Source organism: Humulus lupulus, chromosome 1 (assembly GCF_963169125.1).
Source record: "Humulus lupulus chromosome 1, drHumLupu1.1, whole genome shotgun sequence".
In the NCBI taxonomy this organism is placed as follows: domain Eukaryota; kingdom Viridiplantae; phylum Streptophyta; class Magnoliopsida; order Rosales; family Cannabaceae; genus Humulus; species Humulus lupulus.
The window spans coordinates 3,931,324-3,953,904 of NC_084793.1; the positions used below are offsets into that span (position 1 = coordinate 3,931,324).

The following is a 22,581-nucleotide window of genomic DNA, read 5'->3' on the forward strand; positions in this document are numbered from 1 at the left end:
TTAATTTTGAGAGGAAATTACATTTTATATGAGTTTTTTTAATAAAGTTTGCAAAAATATGATTTTTTTTCAAAAAAAAAAATTATTCTACGACTTCTTTTAAGAATTTTCACTTTTATGGATTTAGATTTTCTATATTTTTGTATAAAAGGTAGTTTATGTCATAGTTTCACTCTTAATCAAATTTCTCAGATTTAGTTAGTTAGCAAGCAATTGTGTTCCCATACTTTATTTTTTTTCTTTAATAAATTTTCTCATACAAATTAGTAAAAGTATAATCCCCACATTTTTGCAAAGTAATAGCATAAAAGTCATATTTATGAAAAATCCCATAATTTTAATCACTCTTTTTTGGATCATAAATTACTCTTATTTTTTAGATTACTTGATAAGTACCCAGTTTTAGGATTAGTTAACTAAAATTAATCATTAAATAAATTAAGTAAAATTTTATTCATTATTATAATGATATTTTCCATAATATCATTGCTTGTACACATATAACTTAAGTATAACTGAAGGGTATAATTGGTAAATTCAAATAAATATTATGTATAAAATTAATTTTTTTTAAAATGACTAAAAATTAAATTACATCTCTAAAATTGGACAACCGGTGTAATTTCGACCTTATTTTTGGACATTTACCATTCATTAACCTAATTTTAGTTGAGGCCCAATTACGGCCCAATATTGAAGCCCGCAAAAGACTAGCTCCCCTCTACAGAAAGAAGACTCTTCGAGAAAACGTTGGAACTAAAACTAGAAGAGAAGAAGAGACTGTAATACTGAGAGTAGCGGTGGTAGTGATCACCGATCACCGATCACAGAGAAACAACTTCCATATCAATCTCTACCATTACTACTACCAGAGCAACGAACATGTCAGAGGGTAAATCCAGAAGGGTCACACTCTATTGTCCCTCACTCTCGAAGCTACTTCCCATGGCCGTTTGCGTGGACCAGAGGATAGACTTGGGGTACATAGCCACAGCGTTTGGTTTGGACCCATCAACCCTCAGAATCAATGGCCACTTTATCGGTAGAGGGCTCGACCTCATCTCCTCCTATCTTACTTGGAACTCTCTCCTATCTTTCTTCTCTGCTAAACGACTCTCCACTGGTAAACACTGTGCTGACGCCTTAATTGTCCATGGCAAGCTCTGCAGAGTTGGAACCAAGAGTAACCTCACTTTCCCACTTCTTTGTTTGGTTTCTGAGAAAACTTGTTTCTTTTTTTCATGTGGGTTTTGGGTGACTTGACTGTAAAACTCATCAGTAGCTGCAGCTGATGATCATGTATATCATTCTTGTTCTTTCTTATTGTAGGAGCGCATGATCCTCAGGATGATGCTGTGAATGGGATTGGCAATGGTGGAAGGCCAGAGCTGGAAGATACCGTTTTAACAAACGCTAATAAGAAGATGAGAGAAGCTAATTCAGGTCTATAAATATATATATATATATATATATTTATTTATGGGGCTTTACTTTGAGTGTGTGTTCTATCGGGGTGTTTTTAGTTTTTGACGCATTTAGAGTAAAAATTAGTTTCAAACATATCGATTTACAAGTGCATTTAGTCATGCCAGCAATATTTAGTTTTTTGTACTATAAATTACTAAAAATTATTCACTAATCGAAAACAGTGAAAAATTCTGTTGACATAGCTTAAAGTGAGGTCCTATAGAATAATTGTCTTAGGGATAAATATATAGTATTCAAAGAATGGAAGAATCATCAGAATGAATTGGTTTGGTTCATTTTGTTTCAGGTAAATATGGGGATTTTTGTGGAATGCCCATGTTATCCAAGGGGCTTGGTTTTAAGAGAAAGCAATTACTTGAAGACTTAAACCTACTCAAAAAGCTAAGGATCAATGAAACCTATACAGATCAGGTAAATTAGATTAGACTGGTCTGTATCAGTTTCAATCTTTGTTTTTGTTTTGTTCCTCATAGCATAGCTGATATTAATGGGGTTTGTTTCAGATATACCAGAAAAGGGTAATGACTTCTCCAAAAGCATTTCAATCAACCGTCTTAGATGCAGTTCCATGAATCCAAATATGAAGCTAACAAGGGAAAATGATGTAGAAGAAGCTATTGTGGTGGCTGCTCCTTTTTTTTTTCTCTAGTTTTTTTTTTTTTTTTTAAATCTCCACTTGCAAATGGTGAGATTTCCATACTAGAGTCCTGAAAACGAAAATTTGTAAAATTTTGTGTAATAACTTTATACAAAGCACTTTGGTGAATGACAGTTGAGTTCTCTAAGATGAGTAGAATGAAAATTGAAATTTCTCTTGAGATTTGAGATTGTCAAAACTGAAACAAGTAAAATACAATTCTTTCAAAATGAATTTGGAATCTGAGTGTGTAACGTACTTGTAAAATTAGCTGGTCCAAAATGTACATAGGTTTACTTGTGATTATTCCAAATAGAATTTCCAGACAACAGCAATTCCAGTCACTAATGTAACTTTGAGTATGAGCTTTAAACTGAAGAAGGACGATTTTGTTGAAGGCGACTCAGATGTTTCCAATGATCTTCCTGCAATCTTTGATAGGAACTTCGATATAGGACTGGCGTTTTTCGCATCTGAAACCAAGAAGAACAAGTTAGTGAATTACAGAAACAAGAATTTTTTTTGATTTGATTAGTATTTGTTCCATAAACATAAGAAGGGGATGATTTGACCTTTGTTCTTTAAAAATCTCTCTTCTTCAGCAACACGACGCCTAAGCACATTTAGTAAAGATCCAAAATATAATGCGAATACTGTGCAAGTAATAGTGATGACATTGTATGGCATGCTAAAATCAGGAGTGGTTAAAGGGACAAGTAATACTTCAGTGTAAGACAGAACAGAACTGTTTTCCTACATCACAAATCCATAAAATAAAGTAAATAGAAATGTAATCCAAAATAGAACATATTTATAACCAACATAACAGTTTTGAGCTACCTGAAATTTTGCCAAAATAGGTAAAGTCTCCAAAGATTTATCTTCCATGTACTGTATGCTTGCTTGGAAATTGGGATAGCTTATTATTGCTGATGGGATATCAAATCCCTGGTTAGCATCTGGTGGATATTCATCAATATGCAAAAATCCCTACAAAAATGCACCAATTTAGTTATTGAGAAAATCAACAGTATATTGATAAGGAAAGAAATTAGAGGCATTTATAAAATTTTCAGTTCAGCCAATGTGATTAAATCAGATTTAGACGAAAGCAGAAAATACAAAACATACCTTATCAAATTCTAGAGTTACAACAGCTGATATCATGCCACAAGGAAGCTTTAGTAACACTTCCATTGACCCGGGTGACACCTTGTCTTCAGAAGGCGAAACATGCATCTTCTCAACAGCATCTGAAACTGCTTGTGGTTTTTCATCTACAAATACTTGTAGTGTATGATAATACACCTTAATGTACCAAGGAACAACTTGGAAAATCTTAACCTGCAACTTGCAACTCTCTTCCGTTGTATCCAAATGCAATAACTCCTCACTCAATCCTGTGGATTTAAAGGATATAGCAATAGCGCCCCTTTCATTCCCACTTCCCATCAAGAATCTACTAGCATGTAATGGTGCTTGCTGACATGACCAAACTATAGGAAGCTTCCATGTTAGGCCCAAATCAAATGGCTCTGATTCGCTATACTTCTCAAGTGAATATACGTACAGAAGTGAAGGATTTCTCTTATAGGAGCCATTCACTTCCTCCAGTACCTTGTCAGGCTTGACAGACAATTGAAACCCAGGACTACTCCTCAAACCTTCATAAACTATATCATCAGCAACAGACATTTCATTTTCTTTCGGCAGATTATCTAGTTCAGCAACTAGACCCCCATCAAGTTGAAGATATACATTACTGGACTTGGCAAGAACACATCTTCCATTGACTTCCCTCTCAAAAATTGAAGTCAAAGACCAACTTGGTTGCGATTTTGTTTCCTGGGAAGTTGAAATGATTCTACTTTCATAAGGCTGCAGAACAACTGTAAGTGTTTGCTCAAGTAGGATGCCTGAATCTACACCATCCGAATCAAATCCAGTTGAGGTCAAATGCAACCGCTGTGAATGATAAAATCCTTTGTAGATAGATGGTCTATCCATTAATGCGGCAAGCCCAGCTTTGTCTCGACAAGGAAGAAGCTTGAGCCAAGGAGTTAGATTCTCAGTACAAACAGCCTCCCTTGGCAAAGTACCATATCTCAGACTGCCTGAACCTGAGCGAAAGCCCCATTTAGGAGCAGAATAAGAGGTTGAAGATTCTAGAAAGTTAATGGAAGCACAAAACATTCCAGAAAGAGCATGAGTTAGATTCTTCCATAAAGCATCAACTTGACGCTGAGGGGCATCAAAGACAGCCCATAACTCCACTCCAGGAGGTTTGGCGTTGTTGCTTGGTATGGGGTCAAAACCACCCCAACGTTCATAGTTCCAACGACCTTGTGTGAAAGACAATTCCATTTCCTTAATTCGAAATTTCTGAACCTGTCCATGGAACACTATCCTGTAAATTATTAAGTTTTTACAAACACTTACTAGTTCTCATGATTATACTAAACTATATACACATGGGTTTGTTCCTGAAGTGAAATATATGGTGTTTAAGAACGTGATTGAATCGATCAGGACTTTCAAAAGATTCATTCTAATTGAAGTGGAATTAGGGACTTGAATAATCTCAAATTAGACAACATTTGTTAGACCCAGAAACCAAAAATAGAAAATTTACAAGATCTAAGAGTTAAAGTTCCTGTTATAGAATTTCTACTCTCCAAAAAAAATTTCCCTAAAAAATAAAACACAGAAGAAGAGGGCAAGCTCATACCAGCTGAGAGATGGCTTTGGGGAAAAGATGGTGGTGGCGGCCATTGGAGCTGGTTGGCGGAGCTCTGCTCTCGAAATGGAAGTGGGCAAGAACCTTTCGATCTGGTAAAGGTCTCAGCAGCAACTCCTCAGAGAATTCTTCTTCCCCGAAGATGGATCGGAGGGCCGCATTGGCATACAAGAATCGAAAAAAGAGTATTAGATACAGAAAGAGAAACTGTTTGAGAGGAAGAGTAGCCATGCTCTGAGTTGGATGTCGATTAGGAGTATGGCTGGCTGTGCCTATAGGATGTGGATGGAGAACTCGGCGTCCGCCATGAGAGTAGAGCAGAGTTGTCTGCGTTTTATGGCAAATCTCAATTCCCAAACGCCCAAACGCAGTCTATGCTGCTAATATAAGTTTCATTTCCACTCATTTTTATAAATAGAAAATTTTGTAAAAATTAACCTTCAACTATTATAAATTATAGGAAATTTCTTTGGTAAAATAGTCCTACTTTGAGGGGTTCATAAAACCGTACACGCCGTACAAACCGCTTACACCGCACCACATTGTACTGCAATTTGCAATTTAGAACTCTTAGCGGTGCTATTATAATTTGTATTTTTGTCAAACCACACTATGTGGTTTGCGGTTTTAAATTTTATAAATACGGTTCAAACTACACTGCACCGCATCATTATATATATTAACTTATTTATATTATTTTTTTCAATTTTACTACATTTAAAGTTAATGCATAAATATTTATATAGTATAATATAATATACAAAATATCTAGAAAAAAATATAATGTTTCATAAGAAGCTAACACATATTCTACTTCAATCTAAATATATTTCTCCTTAATTAAAATAATATTTAGTTTTATATTACATTTTTTATTTGTTATTAGTTTGTTATATATTTATTGTTTTGCTTAAAGTATATTAGCTTGTTGTACAATTAATTATTTTGTTAAACAGGCTATGGTTTCAAGATTTATTATGAATCTTTCTTAATTATAATATTTAATTGTTAAATTATTTGGCGATAGATATAAACCGCCCACACCGCATTTTTGCGATGCGGTTTGAGGTCTATGCGGTGCGGGTTGCGGTTTGGAAAATTGTTCAAATCGCATATGCGGTGCGGTAAAAAAAATTAGAGAAAAACCGCACCACCCACACCATGAACACCCCTAGCCCTACTTTTTTATGTTCTCAACCCGTGAACAGTTTTTGGTGCAATTTTTTTATGACCATGTATATTGTAGTTATTTAGAGCATCTTGCAAATTTTCAGAAAATTCCGAATAATTTACAGTACCGAAAACTAGTTTAAAAAAATGTTGTTGCACGCGTGATTAATTTTTTTATGCGCGTGGAAAATAACATGTTTAAACCTAGTTTTCAGCACTGTAAATTATTCAGAATTTTCTGAAAAAATTTCAGGATGCTCTAAATAACTACAATATATACGATCATTAAAAAATCGCGCTAAAAATTGTTCGCGAGTCATAAATACAAAAGAGTCCCACCAGTGGAGCTATTTTTGAAGCCCCTACCATAGAATAGTCCTAAATTATAAATGTATCTCTTATATTGGTTGTGTTTGGTAAAATTTTTGTTTTTGAATTTTTTAAACACAAAAATTGAAATATTATTTTAATTTCTTTAGTTTTTAAAAATAAAAATATGTTTGGTAACTATTTTTGTTTTTTGTTTTTAAAGATAGAAAATGTTATACCCAGATTTCGAGCCATGAGAAGTGTGACCTCGAAAGCTGGATTCGCAGCGAATGAACTCGTAGTCTGAAGTATGTTCCAAGGCTAGACGTCGAGCCTGCAAAGCTGAGACGACTTCGAATATGATGGCCTCGAAATCCACACGATCTCGAAGGGTAGCACCCGAGATGCATCTATCCTCAGGGATAACCTCGTATCAGGGGTTCCGAGCCTGATGCGAGTACGATCTCGAAAGCCATGTGACCTCGGGAGATGTCATTAACTCGAAAGTAGATGTGAGACCTGGGAGAATAAGGCCTTGGAGATATGTGATAATAACCTTGAACATCTTCAAGTGTTGTCCATAAGAGACGTGGTCAACATTTATTAATGTAAATCCCCTAAAATCATGGGATATTATTTGATTAGTTATACGCTCCCTGGTCTTCAGGGAACGTTTCCTTTTACATCGGATTACAGGCATTTAAGGCCATTTGATTTATTTACAAAAAAGAGTAACTACCCCAAATATGTGGGATAGTATTCTGCATTTTTCTCTATAAATAGAGAAATCATGCACCATTGTAAGGGGACCGATATTCTGAATCTTGGGAGAAATCTCTGAAGAATTCATGCTTGAAGAATTTTCAGAGATCATCTTGAGTTTAATAGCAAAGACTCGTGGACTAGGCAGATTTAACTGCTGAACCACGTAAAAATCGTGTTTTGTATTATTATATTTTCATTGGCCATTATTCATTATTGTTTACGTGCTCTTCTTTCACGGTTGACGAAAAACGGCGTCAACAGTTTGGTGCTGTTATTGAGAGCCTTAAGCATTCATCCCTGAGTAAGTCATGGCCACTAATAATCAGAATACACCTAAAGAGAATTATCCAAGACGTCCTGGGAAACAGCCAATGGAAAACCCGGATGTTGAAGAAAGAAGTTGATCTTCCGATTCCCGGGGACCACCTGCTCCACCAAGGGATGAGGATATGTATTACAATCCTGAGCGGTATGTACCCATTGTGGAACTTGAAAACCAGCAGTTGGCAGAGGCCAACAAACGGAATGAGGAGTTGGCAAGGATAGCCGCAGAGGCGCAGGTGGCTCAGCCCCCGCCTCTGCGCGAAAACCAAGCCCCTCCTCCGAGAGACGTACATGTTCCTCCCCGTAGACCCCGTGGGCGTCCACGAAAAGATGCTGCCACAAGGAGGCCGGCTCAACCTCCGGCGCCAGCAGAGCCATCTGCTCCACCGAGGCCCCAGAGGAGTACTCGGGCTCGGGCCCCGGCTAACCCGCCTGTGGAAGTACCTGCAGGAGCTGAGAACAACCGAACCCCTGCAGAGGCTCGGACTCAGATACCTGGGAGCGCACCAAATGCGACCGACCCATCTCGGGCAAACTCCGGACCATCTAGGGCGAGAAATGGGTGGCAGCCACCGTCGCCCATACGGTTCCCTCCATCGCCTATAAGATATCCTTCGCCTCCCCGCAGGAATGCTCAACCCTTTCGAGATCAGGGCGAAAAGTATGCGGGAGGAGGACGAGGAAACGGGAAGGCTTTCCAGGAGCGGAGAGGCGCCCCATCTGAAAAAGTCAAACATCTCGGTCTCGCACGGCGGAGACGAGGCGACATGGAAAGAATCCACGAAATAACCAGGCGACGAGTTTTACCAGTGATGAATCTGAAGATACCAGGTCGGTCAGCAAGCATGACCGAGGTCGTAAGAATACTGGAAACCGCAGAAATCGTCCTGACCTGCGAGAGCACCTGAACCAAAGTCAAGGTAATGATGACCCAATAAAACCGGACCTGAGGGATCGCTTGAATAGGCATAGAGATCCCTTGCGGAGACGCGAGCCTGGGATTATGATCGATGACAACCGATTCTAGACAGTGCCTCTTGCGGACCCAGTCCAAGAAAGAATCGACCAGCTTGAAAAGGCTTTTAGGCTTCTGAAAAACGAGCAAAGGAATGATCGATATGAAGACTCTGACGAGGAACTCGAACCGTTTGCTCCCCATATTTCCAATACTCCATTTCCTCAAGGGTTTCGGATCCCTCACGTCCCGACGTTTGAAGAAAATACCGACCCGTGTAGTCATCTGAGCACGTTTAACACCATAATGAGAGCCAGTAACGTGGGTTACGATCTCAGATGCATGTTGTTTCCAGCATCATTGACAGAACCTGCCAAAAGTTGGTTCGAAAAATATAAGAGACACTCAATAACTTCTTGAGAGCAGTTGTTTAAAGACTTTAAGAAGCAGTTCAGAGCAATGATGGGGGTCAGACCAGAGGCATAAACCTTAACTAACGTTCGACAATAGCCGGGCGAAACACTAAAAAGTTACTTAACAAGGTTTAATCTGGAAGTCGCCCGAGCTCGGGACATGGATGACAGTGGGCACCTAATGGCTGTCCGAGCCGGCGTAATGCTGGGAAGTGCCCTTTGGGAAGACATGCAAAGAAAACCAGTAAGATCCATAACCGAGTTTACAGACGAGCACAGAGGTTTGTCAATGTAGAGGAGACGAGGTCGACGCTTAATGCGACTTCCCAGCCCGAAACTACAACGATAAACGTCAACTCTGCCTCAACCTCGGCGAACCCAGCAGCTCCAAAGCCTGTCGCGGAAAACCCCTCCAAGAGGAAAAAGAACGAAGGGAGTAACCCCGAAGCCGAGGGAGGAAAGAAAAAGAAGGGGGAGAGATATTTCTCCGTGTATAGAGTATACACCGAGCTCAATGAGTCTCGGGAGAACATATACCTGGCTAATGAAAACCAGGTCCCCTTTAGGCGTCCGGACCCGATGAGAAATCAAAAATCCAAGAGGGACTCTAGTAAGTATTGCCGATTTCACAGAGACACCGGGCATACAACCGATGAATGTCGACAATTGAAGGACGAGATCGAAGGATTGATCTCGAGAGGTTACTTTCGGCAATATGTCAAAAACCAGAGTACTAGTCAGGTAGCCGCGAGCCAGAGAGTAGCCGCGCCTCTGACGGCACAAAACAATAATTCTCGAGCTCGGGAAGAAGACAGGCCCCCGCTGATAGATGGAGAGGATGTAATAACCATCTCGGGAGGGCCTCATCCCGCAGGAGTAGGCAGGAATGCCCAAAAGAGATACGTTAACGAGCTGAAATTTGGGGATGGATCTCCTTATGAACCTGAACCTAGGGCTCCAAAAAGCCAGAAGATTGAAACACAACCAATAACCTTCACTGAGGAAGACGCGTCCCATGTCCAGTTTCCTCACCATGACCCACTGGTCATCACCCTCCAGCTGACCAATAAAAGGGTCCACTGAGTTCTTATAGACAATGGGAGCTCAGTCAACATTCTCTATAAAGCTACCCTCGAAAAGATGGGACTCTCCCTTCGCGACTTGAAAGCGTGTGCAACTACTTTGTACGGCTTTTCAGGAGAAGGAACCGCCTGCATGGGATCTATCAAGCTCCCTGTGACCTTGGGAGACTACCCAGTCTCGGCAACCAAGATGATGGAGTTCGTGGTAGTAGACTTACCATCAGCCTACAATGTACTGCTCGGGAGACCCGCCCTGGTCGAGCTGGGGGCAGTTTCATCAGTAAGGCATCTGGCCCTTAAGTTTCCGACCCCTAGTGGGGTCGGAACATTGAAAGGAGACCAATTAGCAGGGAGGGAATGCTACAGCATCTCCTTAAGAGGAAAAAAACAGACGAGCGCACAAGCACTCGTCATCATTCAAACACAAAGACGGAACGGTCTTAGAGATTGATGGAGAGATTGATCCAAGAATTGAGGAGAAAGTTGACCTCGAACCATTAGAGGAGCTCGAAGAAATTCAGCTCGAGGAAGCCGATCCCTTTAAAAAGGTGAAGGTCGAAAAACACCTCCAAGATGAGACAAAATAACAATTAATTTGCTTTTTGAAGAAAAACCAGGATGTCTTCGCGTGGTCGCACTCGGACATGGTGAGGATAAGCCCGAATATAGCAAGCCACACACTGAATATAGACAGAAGCTTCCCCCCGAAGCAACAAAAACGAAGACAGCTGGACGAAGACAGAAAGAAAGCACTAAAGGAGGAGGTTGACAGGTTAAAGGCAAATCGATTCATTAGGGATGCCTTTTATCCTGACTGGGTAGCCAATCCGGTGTTGGTCCCAAAGCCCAATGGGACGTGGCGAACCTGTATTGACTACTCAGATCTCAACAAAGCTTGCCCGAAAGACTGTTTTCCGTTGCCAAGGATTGACCAGCTCGTGGATGCCACGGCGGGGCATGGCCTGATGTCCTTCATGGATGCCTATTCTGGATACAACCAGATTCCCATGCATGCCCCCGACCAAGAACATACGAGCTTCATCACGGATAAGGGGCTATACTGCTATAATGTCATGCCATTCGGGCTCAAGAATGCTGGGGCCACATACCAGCGGCTCGTGAACATGATGTTTTCAGAACAAATAGGGAACAACATGGAGGTTTATGTTGATGACATGCTTGTCAAGTCTCAACTCAACAAGAACCATGTTGATGACCTCGAAGAGTGCTTCGGCGTGCTCCGAAAGTTTAACATGAAGCTAAATCCCAAGAAGTGCACTTTTGGGGTAACTTCAGGAAAATTTATGGGCTTTATTGTGAACTCTCGGGGAATCGAGGCTAACTCCGACAAGATCAAGGCCTTGTTCGACATGCCCTCACCTCGAAGGCACAAAGATGTCCAAAGTTTGACTGGCAGGATGGCAGCCCTAAGCAGATTCATCTCGAAATCTACGGACCGTGGTCTTCCATTTTTCAACTTATTGAGAGGAGGTAAGAAATTCGAATGGACGGAGGAATGCGAGCTGGCCTTTCAGGAGCTCAAAAAGCACCTTGCAGAACCACCCATCCTGTCAAAACCTGAAACGAGAGAAATACTGTACCTATACCTCTCAACCACCGAACATGCAATAAGCGCAGTGCTCATTCGAGAAGACGAGAAGGTGCAAAAACCCGTCTATTACATCAGCAAAAGATTACTGGGGGCAGAGTCAAGATATCCGTTGATGGAGAAACTTGCAATCAGTTTGATTCATTCGTCTCGTAAACTCCGCCCCTACTTTCAGGCGCATCCCATCCATGTGCTGACTGATCAACCACTCAGGCAAGTTTTGTCTAAACCAGAAGCTTCAGGTCGACTTCTTAAATGGGCTGTTGAGCTCGAACAGTTCGAGATCACCTACCACCCGAGAGCGACCATTAAGGCACAGGCGTTGGCAGACTTTATAGTGGAATGTACTGGCATAGCCGACGACGAGGTAATAACCCCGGCCCACGAGCTGTGGAAACTTTACGTCGACGGCTCATCAAATGAAAATGGAGCGGGGGCAGGGGTCATTTTGGTTACCCCCGCAGGGAGCAGATTTCATTATGCCTTAAGATTTGGCTTCAAAGCGTCAAATAATGAGGCCGAATACGAGGCTTTACTCGCGGGACTTCGTATAGCAAAGGAGCTCAAAGCTAGTGTTATACATTACTACAGTGACTCCCAGCTCGTGCTTAATCAAATCTTGGGAGAATACCAGGCCCGCGGCACGAGAATAGCAGCTTATTTGGAGAAGGCAAAATCCGTATTGGAGTGTTTCGAATTTTACACAATCGAACAGGTTCCTCGCGAGCGGAACTCAAATGCAGATGCCTTAGCTCGGCTAGCCACATCCGCTGAAAATGAAGAACTGAACGTCGTGCCCATAGAACACCTTTCGGCACCTAGCATTAATGATCCAGAAGAAGAAGACGTATGTATGATTGAATCCGAGCCTACGTGGATGACCCCGATAGTAGAGTATCTCGAGACCGGCATCCTTCCAAAATACCAAAACCAGGCTCGAAAGTTAATGTATCAGCTTCCATGATACACCATGATGGATGGAAAGTTATACAGAATGGGGTATTCCATGCCATTACTACGGTGCGTAACCCCACCCGAAGCCAAGAGGATCATCGAAGAAATTCACGAAGGGTTCTGTGGAGATCATACTGGGGGGCATAGCTTCTCCAAGAAAATCATACACCAAGGATATTTTCTTCACAATCGTTTAATGTATCCTTAGAACCACCTAGACTAATGTGGGCAATTCTCAACACATGAGATAGATATAGAGAGAAGAAGTGAAAATAGCAAAGAGACTTAGAAAAAGACTTGTGTTTAGAGATAATCTAAATCTATCAGAAAATCTGACTTATGACTTCTATTTTGACTTCTCTCTAAGCACTCATTTTATATATTCAATTAGGCCATTTAATTTAATTAAAAAATCAATAAAATAATAGTCATTTTAAAGTCCTAGGTCAAAATTATCATGGGCTATAGGCCCGTGAAATATTCTATTTGATTATAAGCCCATTGGACTTAAAATCAAGGCCTGCATTATTTTCTATTAATTTAATTAATTAAATAATTATTTAAATCTTTTATCAAATTAATTATTTATAATTTGAACTTTGATTTAAATTTATTTATTAATTTAGATACCAATTTATCTTAATTAATAAATTTTCCATAATTTCTCTTTTCTTCTCAAAATTACACAACTCTGTGAAACTATCCAAAATTGACCTTGTCAACTTTGATAATTCTAATTGATGATTAAATCAATTAATTGAGACAATCTAGATGATTTTATCCAAAGTACAATGGGGACCATGGGCCTATGAAATCCTCCAATAAGTTATCATAAATCTAACAAATAAATTTACTAACTTATTAATTCCTCGTGACTCCACTATAGACTCGGAATTGCACTCTTGAATTCATAGAACGTTCTATAACAAATATAAATACGCTATTAATTATCCATTGTTACAACCATAATTGTGACTTAATCATCTATAGATGGTCTACAATGAGATATGACTAAAATACCGTTTTACCCCTCGTTTCACTTATGCATCAGAAGCTATAGATGTTCATATCTATGATTAACATTCCCACTCAATTATACTGCCGAGTTCCCAAGATGTAAGTATGGGCTAGTCCGTAGGGTAAGCTGATAACGAACAAGTCAAAAAACTAAAATAATACAATCAGTTAGAATACTAACCACTAAGAATTGAGATTAAATTGACCTATGGTCAACTATATGATATGACTAGAATAAATAATAACGGTATGTTTACTTATCTTATCAACTGTCAATATCGGTCATGTCCGATGTAACAAATACATCCGATCTTATCTACTTTGCTAATGTTCTGGAAATAACATAACATTGTAATGTGTAAGTAGATCATATCGTAGATTGGCAAGTCAATGTAAATCCTGTGCACTGACTAATCTTAGCACTAACTTATTTTGAACATATAGTCATATTTATATTTCACTGTGATTACGTCACTATAAATAAGATTAGCTATATGCTCGGGATTTAATAGAATTTTATATTAAACAAATAATCATAAAAATAAAACATGTGAGCAAAGTGATTGACCAAGTCAAAAAATAATTTCTATTATTTTATTGATAATAAAATAAGATTACAAATAATTTGAGTTTTAATTAGGACATAAAACCCTAACAATGTTAAGTATATATCATGGTTTAATCTTGTTACTCTCTACAAAAATTAAATTCACAAATAGTCGTTATTTTTTTCAAGTTAAAGCTATAAATTTAGAAATATATTTCGTTATTTACAAATAAATTATTGCGAAATTAAAGCATTATGAGTTTAAGTGCAATAATGGCAAATTTTAGAGTTGTGTGGGTTTTTTTATTTTGAGAAATTATAGTAAATGACTTAAAATAATGACATCAATAAGTTAATTAACTAAATTATCATTTTCTATCATTTATTTATTTGGGAGTGTATAGTGGTATATATATATTAGTTTTGTTTAATTAGTTTTTACTTTAAAGTTATATTGATTTTTTAAGTTTTTTATAGGGTTTTGGTATATTATTTTCTAGCTAGTGTATATATTTTTTGTGGTATGGTATATATATATATATTTTATATTTAGTTTCTATCTTATTATACATAATAGTATATAATTTTGTATCATGATATATATATTTTAATGGTAGTATATAATTTTGTTAGTATAATATATATATTTTTTTAGTAATAATTTTGTAAGTTTTGTTGTTATATTATTTTTCAACTCAGTATATATATTTTGTGTTATGTTATATCATTCAACAACTCATAAAAAATAAAAATAAATAAAAATAACTTCAAAATAAAAAAATAATTAAACAAAATGAATATGCATAAATCATAATGTTAAAATATTTATGATAAAATAGTAATTTATTAAATGACATATTTAGTAATATATAATATTAAAAAAGTGGTATGCTATTTTACTACAAAATTAAAAATATGAACATTTACTTATTTTCACACACCGTTAAATATAAGTTTGCACCAAGTCCTTTTTATTTTTCGGAGACTAAAAATATTTTGGAGTAGTACATATTTTATCTAGATATTTATTTACTAAGGGAAATAAACTTTTTAAATGGACGAGAGTTCTATAGATCTGATAATAATCTAAAAAAAAAAACCTAAAAAACATCAAAACTAAAAGGAGACACATCAATACATAAAAATTAGGTTAAAAGTCTTCCACATAGATATACATTATATTGAATCGTTTTTTAAAATAATATAAACAAGCGACGATACTCATAACTGAATCGGCGACACCATTAAAAAATTCACAACCGTAAATAAATTGAACTAATTGAAAGATCATGCCAAAATTTACCCAAGTCAAAATTCTCGAAAAACACCGTCAATACATCATAAGGTACAATATATAATTGTGATCAAATTTTAACAAAATTAATCACTTTCTAAATATAGGCATCTTTCATAGTTTTAAAGGCTTAATTGTAGTAATCTTAACATTAAGTTTTTGTAGGGTTAATTTAAGTATTCATATCAGAATTCTACGTATTGTGCAACTTCGGTCTCTCTCTCTATATATATATAAATACTAGATACAAACAACGTGCAATATACACATTTACTTAGTTTTATTTATAGAATTTATTAATTATTTTTATTAAATTTATATTAATGTCATATAAATTTCAAATAAATATCATACTTTAATTAAATAATTTATTTATTTTTGTTTAAGTTTATGCTTAATCTAGTTTTTGAATTTAGGAGTGACAACAAGAGATTATATATTATATGTTTAATATAATATTAAATATTATACGTATATTTTAAATTTAAGTTTCTTGCTATTTAAAAAAAAAGAATTTGTTACTAATTGAATGTAGATTATATTATATGTTTAATATGATATTATTCTAATAAATGAGTTTAAGTTTAATTAAATTTTATTTAAATTATAAAACATATGATTTTATTATTTTTAAATAATTATTATTGTAAAATATCTCAAAAATATTATATTTTAATTTATTTAATTATTTATTATTTTAAAATAATTATCATTGTAAAATATCTCAAAAATATTATATTTTAATTTATTTAATTATTTATTATTTTAAAATAATTATCATTGTAAAATATCTCAAAAATATCATTTATATTTTTTAATTATTTATTTTATTTTATTTAAGTTTTAAGTATTTACAAACTACCGTTAAATATAATAATATTCTGTTAAATATAAGAGTATTCCGTTAAAGTTAATATTAAAAAAATAAAAAACCGTTAAAACTAAGAATTTTCGTTATCTACACACTTATTATATAGAATAGATATATATATATATATATAAAGAGAATTGCTAAGGGGCACCATTGGTGCCCAACACTACAAGGATGTGGCATACTGCTATTGGTGCAATTCAATATCAGGTCTCATTTATTTGAATTTAATAAATATTATGGGGTATCGCTAACCAATTATGGGGTGTCACCTCATGTGGTGTTGAACACCTTAAGGTGCCAAATAGCCACACTCAATAACCATCAATATAAATACTAGGCTAAGTTTATTCCACTAATTAACAAAATCTTATTTATTATTTGTTTTAATACTTAATTTTGGGCCTTAATTGAAAATGAGTAATAACATGTGATCCAAAATTATACACAAAAATATTACAAATCACATTTATTTTAGATAAGACTCATTGTTTTAAAAAATAGTAACACATTAGTTGGTATAATATTTTAATACACATATCAATATTCATAGAAAATAATAATACTATTACTATGGTTGATCAAGGCACTCAGGTGGAGGAGTGGGATATCTAGAACTATCAGTGCAATAATCATAGTTCATATAACTCTTTCTCACTTTCTCATAAGCTATTTTTTGATCCGAATCCAAATTATGATATTTCTTCTTGTTCCAAAAATACTTATTATTTTCAGAGTAACAATTGGTGTTCATGTTGGAACATCCATCGACGTGGAACCCTTGGAAGTGGGCTTTGAATGGGGCAAAGGCCCAATTAGTCTTGGTCTGGCCTCCATCTGTGGCCCAATCTTCTCCATCCCATAAGCTAGCTTCGATTTTCATGGGCTTTGTTGGGTAATCTACTCCTTTTTTTGTTTTGTTCTTGAACACCCTAATTGGAGTATCGTCCACAAAGAATCTGAAATCCCCAAATTTGGAATTAAAACATCAAAATTATGTATTAAACTTTTGCTGAGAAAGTATAACATGTGTTAAGTAAATTGTGACATTGGTGAAAATTTTATAAATTGACCAAATAGTTTAGAATCTAGATGAGATGTCTAAAATTTTCTACTTTTAATATTTTAGATTGTTTTATTAATTAAATGTGAGTTTATTAAGTGATATAAGATTAATGAGCTTAACATCAATAGAAGTCTAATCGAAGTAGAAGTGTGAATTTTCTAATTAACCGAAACATTTGATAAAGTGGCCCGGTCCAACTAGGGTTTTGTATCTAAGTTCCCTCCCTAACTTTATAAATAGTATTGTCACATCACAATTGTACGGTCTGATAATTTGTTTTAGAAATATAAATCTAAGGAAGAAGACTTAATATTGAACTACCAATCTATACTATCTCAATTGATCAATCAAATATGTCGTCTATATCATTCAATTACTCATTGTATTCTAAGTTATATGCAATATATCGTTATGATATTGTATGAATTTCTAACACTTCTAACAGGGTTGTAAAATGATGTTAGAATGTCCGAAAGACTGTTTTATAAAAAATTATCAAAATATATCTATTATGTAAAATGACTATAAAAAGAAAGTTATTTTGCGAAACAACAAGAGGAGTAACTAATAACATACACAATTTGGTGAGGGTTCCAAAGAAGGGAATAAGTGTGAAAATCAGCAGAGGGATCAAACCACAAGAGAGTTCTTTGTTCACGGTTGCCTTGCCCATTTGCAAAGACATTGGTTTGTAAAGTAATGGGTTTTCCTTCTCTATTCCCCAAGAACTCAAAGTCCAATTCGTCATGCTTATCGCCTTCTGAACTTAGCTGCAAATTAAAGTTTAAAATAGTTAGTTGCACGCTTATAAAAAAAACAGACACACGTGTAATTGACAGTTTGAATCATGTTTTAAGCATCGTAAATTATTTAGAATTTCTCAAAAACTGGTGAGAATAAAAAAAATGGATTATAATTTCTGTACATGTCGAAAACAGAAACAGCCCTACCGATAGGAGCTAAAGTGGCACCCCTAATATAGAATTTCACTATATATATAGGGAATTTCTCATGTAGGGGAATCAAAAAGAGTCATACCGTAGGGCTCTCAGTGTTTCTCGATCTGTGAACAGTTTTTGGCGCGAATTTTTTTATAACCGTATATATTGTAGCTATTTAGAGCATCCTGCAAAGTTTCATAAAATTCCGAATAGTTTACAGTACCGAAAACTTTGTTCAAACATGTTGCACGCGTGACTAATTTTTTTTATACTCGTGGAAACAGCATGTTTGAACCAAGTTTTCGGTACTGTAAACTATTTAAAATTTTCTGAAAATCGCACTAATGCTCTAAATAGCTACAATATACACGGTCATAAAAAAAAAATTGCACCAAAAACTGTTCACGGGTCGAGAAACACTGAGAGCCCGGCTCTTTTTGAAGCCCCGAATCCCTAAATATATATATATATATATATAATGAATAAAGTGTTAAAATGTAGTAATTATGAATAAATAAATAAATTAAGTACATAAAAAGCAGTGACAACTCCAGCAGAATCTCTATCTGGCAATTTGATCCTCAAATTAATGAACCCAGAAAAGTAGCTTTCTTTCGATGCAAAACCAGCTCCTGCAATATTTCAATACAATAAATTATTAGTACAAATAAAAATGAAAGAAAGATGGAGCTAGCTTTAGGTCAATCATATAAGTTCATCAATAATAATACATAAATAAAATAAGTTAAATTAAATCTTAAATATTCTATATTTTATTATATATCATGTTGATCTTGTCTTATATATAATATGTTTGTTGTGCTTTTTATGATTGTACAAAAACCCAAATTCCTTGCATGAAGTCACTCAAATCATAGTAATAATATATTAATTCAACAAACACTTCATACATTTATATGATACACTTCATATATACATTTATACAAACCGTTTTCGGCGCGATTTTTTTTTATGACCGTGTTTTTTTATAGTCATTTAGAGCATCGTGAAATTTTTTAAGAAATTTCGAATAATTTACAGTTCTAAAAACTAGATTCAAACAAGTTGTTGCATTCGTGACTAATTTTTTTATGCAGTTGGAAAAAAGTCTGTTTGAACCTAATTTTCGGCACTGTAAATTATTCGGAATTTCCTAAAAATTTACAGATGCTCTAAATAACTACAATATATACGATCAAATAACTACAATGTATGCAATCATACAAAAATCGCACTGAAAAATATTCATCGAATCGAGAAATAAAAAATGTATGCACTCTAAAATTATCCTATATATATGAGGCTAACTGAAATGGAACCAAATTTTATGTTCCATTTTTCATGTGCCACCACCACTTGCCCAATTCATTTAAAATGCATGATTAACATAAGTATTAATTAATTATTATTTTAAATGAGTTGGAGACATAAAAGATATATATATATATATGAAAAATAGAAACAATGCCAAAAGCATGGATTATTGAATAGTAGCAATCCATTAATTATGTCCATTTAGTTTGCTAATTGGTTGAATCTAACTGAAATACACAATCAAATTCACCATTATATACATACAAGTACTAATTTTATATTTATGAATCACAATATGTAGTCATGTTTATATATAACATGCATAAATATATACCTAAGTGTAAGGTATAAATATGTATACATATAATAATCAGGCTCGGTTAGAGGTGGGACAGACATGTGCCTAGGATCTCCATATAATGGAGTTCAATTATTTTAAAAAATACTATTTTTTTTACATTAATAAATACTTTCAAAATTTTAAAAAATACTATTATATATATTTTTAAAATTAACAAATTTTGTATAGAACCCCTATCACTCAAGCCCGACCCTGATAATAATTACGTACAAAACATAGTAATATTCAGAAACTAAATCTTATTTAACGATAAATATATTGAATAAGAAGAAAGATTAGATAATAACCCGAAGACTTATCCATTGAGAGCTGAATTTGTGTTCCTTGATTCAAAGACAAAACATGATCAAAACCCCAAGTAACTTTATAATTTTCATCAAAGCTAGTATTATCATCACTTTTTTCACTCCTAATCCTAACCAATCCTTCAAAACCTAAAAAGACGAACACAAAGAAACCCAACACTGAAAAAGCCATTCTAATAATTATTATTAGTAATCTAATCGAAACTGAAAATTTATATCTTAAATATTTGAAAACCCTACATATATATACAAGGCCAAAAGGGTTTTGAGCCAACTTTTTTTTTTTTCTTGGTTTACAAAACCCACACGTTATTGATATGTTTGGCCCCATGCTTGAGAATTCTATCCACCATAACTAACTACATATAAACTCAGTTTGGAGGAAACTAGCTACAATAGAAATTGGCTGCCAAATTAGACCAAATTTAATCATATCTATATATAATATAATACAATATATATATATTTAAGTAGATATGATATGTGTGTAATGGAAAAGTGTTGCTATTTGGCAGCTTGAGGTGTTTAACACCATACGAGGTGTCATCCTATAATTGGTTAGTTATACCTCATAATTAGTGATGTACACGGGGCGGGGAATTGGCTGGGAGTGCTCCCCCGTTCCCATCCCGACCCCATTCACGCTTATTCCCCGTCGAGGATGGGGTGGGGAATCCCCTATTGGGGCGGGAAATCCCTACGGGGAACCCATTTATTTAAAAAATAAATTTTAAAATAAAAATCGTAAATTATATGTAAATAAAAATATTACTATTATTTAAAATATTAAACACTATCCTAAATAAAATTTAAAATATTAAAAAATTTACTACTATGCTACAAAAACACATAAAAAAATATATAAAATACATACAAAATATTACAAAAATATATTAAAAATTAAACTGGACCCCATCGGGGCGGGGAGTGCTATTTCCGTCCTCGCCCCATTTAATATTCGGGGATTGAAAGTTATCCCCGTTCCCCATTTAGACAAGGATTTCTCGCCCCATTAGGGGCGGGTCCCCGCGGAGCCCTGTCCATCCCTACTCATAATACTTATTAAATTCAAATAATTGGGACCTGATATTAGATTGCACCAATAGTAGTATGTCACATCCTTGTTATGTTGGACACCAACATTAACCCTTAGCAATTCTCATTAAAAAATGTGTTAATGGAGTGCAAGAAAGAAACTCCTATTTTATTTGCAATTATTGTGAATTTAAGGTGAGTACCAAAACTAGGCCTTAGTCCAACAAAAGAATGATAAACTTGATTTGGGTGACTGTGGAAACTTGTAACGAAAGCAAAGGAGATGAATTTGAAGCTTTTGACTAAATAATGATAATGAAGGTATGGAGGCTGAGCCAGGCCATATTATGGGCTTGACATCATGTTCTCTCTGGATTGGGCTGTTTCACATGTTTTATTAGGCTAAAAGGGTATGGGGCCCATTAATTTTATCTACATTCTATTATATATATATACTAGATACAAGCAACGTGTAATATCTACGTTTGTTTAGTTTTATTTATAGGATTTATTAATTATTTTTATTAAATTTATATTAATGTCATATAAATTTTGAAATAAATATCTTATTTTAATTAAATAATTTATTTATTTTTGTTTAAGTTTATGTTTGTTCTAATTTACGAATTTGAGAGTGACAACAAAAGATTATATATTATATGTTTAATGTAATATTAAATATTATAGGTGGATTTTAAATTTAAGTTTCTTTCTAGTTTTTTTTTTTAAATAATTTGTTGCTAATTCACAGTAGATTATATTATATATTTAATATGATATTATTCTAATAAGTGAGTTTAAGTTTAATTAAATGTTTATTTAAGTTATAAAGCATATGATTTTATTATTTTTAAATAATTAGCATTGTAAAACATCTCAAAAATATCATATTTTAATTTGTTTAATTATTTATTATTTAAAAATAATTATTATTGTAAAATATCTTATTTTTAATTTATTTAATTATTAATTATTTTTAAATAATTATCATTGTAAAATATCTCAAAAATATTATTTTTTAATTTTTTTAATTATTTATTTTATTTTATTTAAGTTTAATTATTTAGAAACTACTGTTAAATATAAGAATATTTTGTTAAATATAAGAATATTCCGTTAAAGTTAACCTTAAAAAAATAAAAAACTGTTAAAACCAAGAATTTCTGTTATCTACACATTTATTATATAGAAGAGATATACACACATTATGTCATGGTCATTGTTGAAATGTCAAAATCATACTCTATCCAAAGTATATATTTCAAAGAAAAAACCCTAATAATTTATAATGAAATGATATCTATTTTGGTGTGGGTTGCTGCTGAGTATAATGATTTAGTAAAAATGATGATTTTTCTTTTCTTTATTTTCTTTTTGTTCTTAAGTG

The 22,581-nt window shown here is 34.5% G+C and overlaps 3 protein-coding genes across 8 annotated transcripts; 1 reads left to right on the forward strand and 2 right to left on the reverse strand.

Annotated features, from left to right (window-relative positions):
- Positions 1-629: 629 nt before the first annotated feature.
- On the reverse strand, positions 630-5,244 carry LOC133782765 (GPI transamidase component PIG-T homolog). Of its 6 annotated transcripts, none has more exons than XR_009870716.1 (7): positions 4,854-5,244; positions 3,257-4,513; positions 2,966-3,115; positions 2,698-2,878; positions 2,385-2,598; positions 1,998-2,195; positions 630-1,388 (listed from the first exon to the last, which is right to left on the reverse strand). XR_009870716.1 is itself a non-coding variant. In XM_062222157.1 (6 exons), exons 1-5 carry the CDS (start codon positions 5,091-5,093, stop codon positions 2,429-2,431), a joined length of 1,998 nt encoding a protein of 665 aa, XP_062078141.1. In that variant the 5' UTR covers positions 5,094-5,244; the 3' UTR covers positions 630-1,388; positions 2,385-2,428. The 6 variants fall into 6 exon arrangements, 4 of the variants coding, with proteins under 4 accessions (XP_062078141.1, XP_062078131.1, XP_062078123.1 ...); XR_009870709.1 differs by having other exon boundaries at positions 630-1,413; XM_062222157.1 differs by lacking the exon at positions 1,998-2,195.
- LOC133782791 (uncharacterized) lies at positions 883-2,306 on the forward strand. Its single transcript, XM_062222178.1, has 4 exons — positions 883-1,183; positions 1,330-1,443; positions 1,775-1,899; positions 1,992-2,306. The coding sequence occupies exons 1-4, from the start codon at positions 883-885 to the stop codon at positions 2,058-2,060; spliced, it is 609 nt and encodes a 202-aa protein (XP_062078162.1). The 3' UTR covers positions 2,061-2,306.
- Positions 5,245-16,366: 11,122 nt separating the features above from the next.
- LOC133782797 (xyloglucan endotransglucosylase/hydrolase protein 2-like) lies at positions 16,367-20,375 on the reverse strand. Its single transcript, XM_062222190.1, has 4 exons — positions 20,142-20,375; positions 18,711-18,811; positions 17,815-18,008; positions 16,367-17,131 (listed from the first exon to the last, which is right to left on the reverse strand). Exons 1-4 carry the CDS (start codon positions 20,329-20,331, stop codon positions 16,744-16,746), a joined length of 873 nt encoding a protein of 290 aa, XP_062078174.1. The 5' UTR covers positions 20,332-20,375; the 3' UTR covers positions 16,367-16,743.
- Between the last annotated feature and the right edge of the window lie 2,206 nt (positions 20,376-22,581).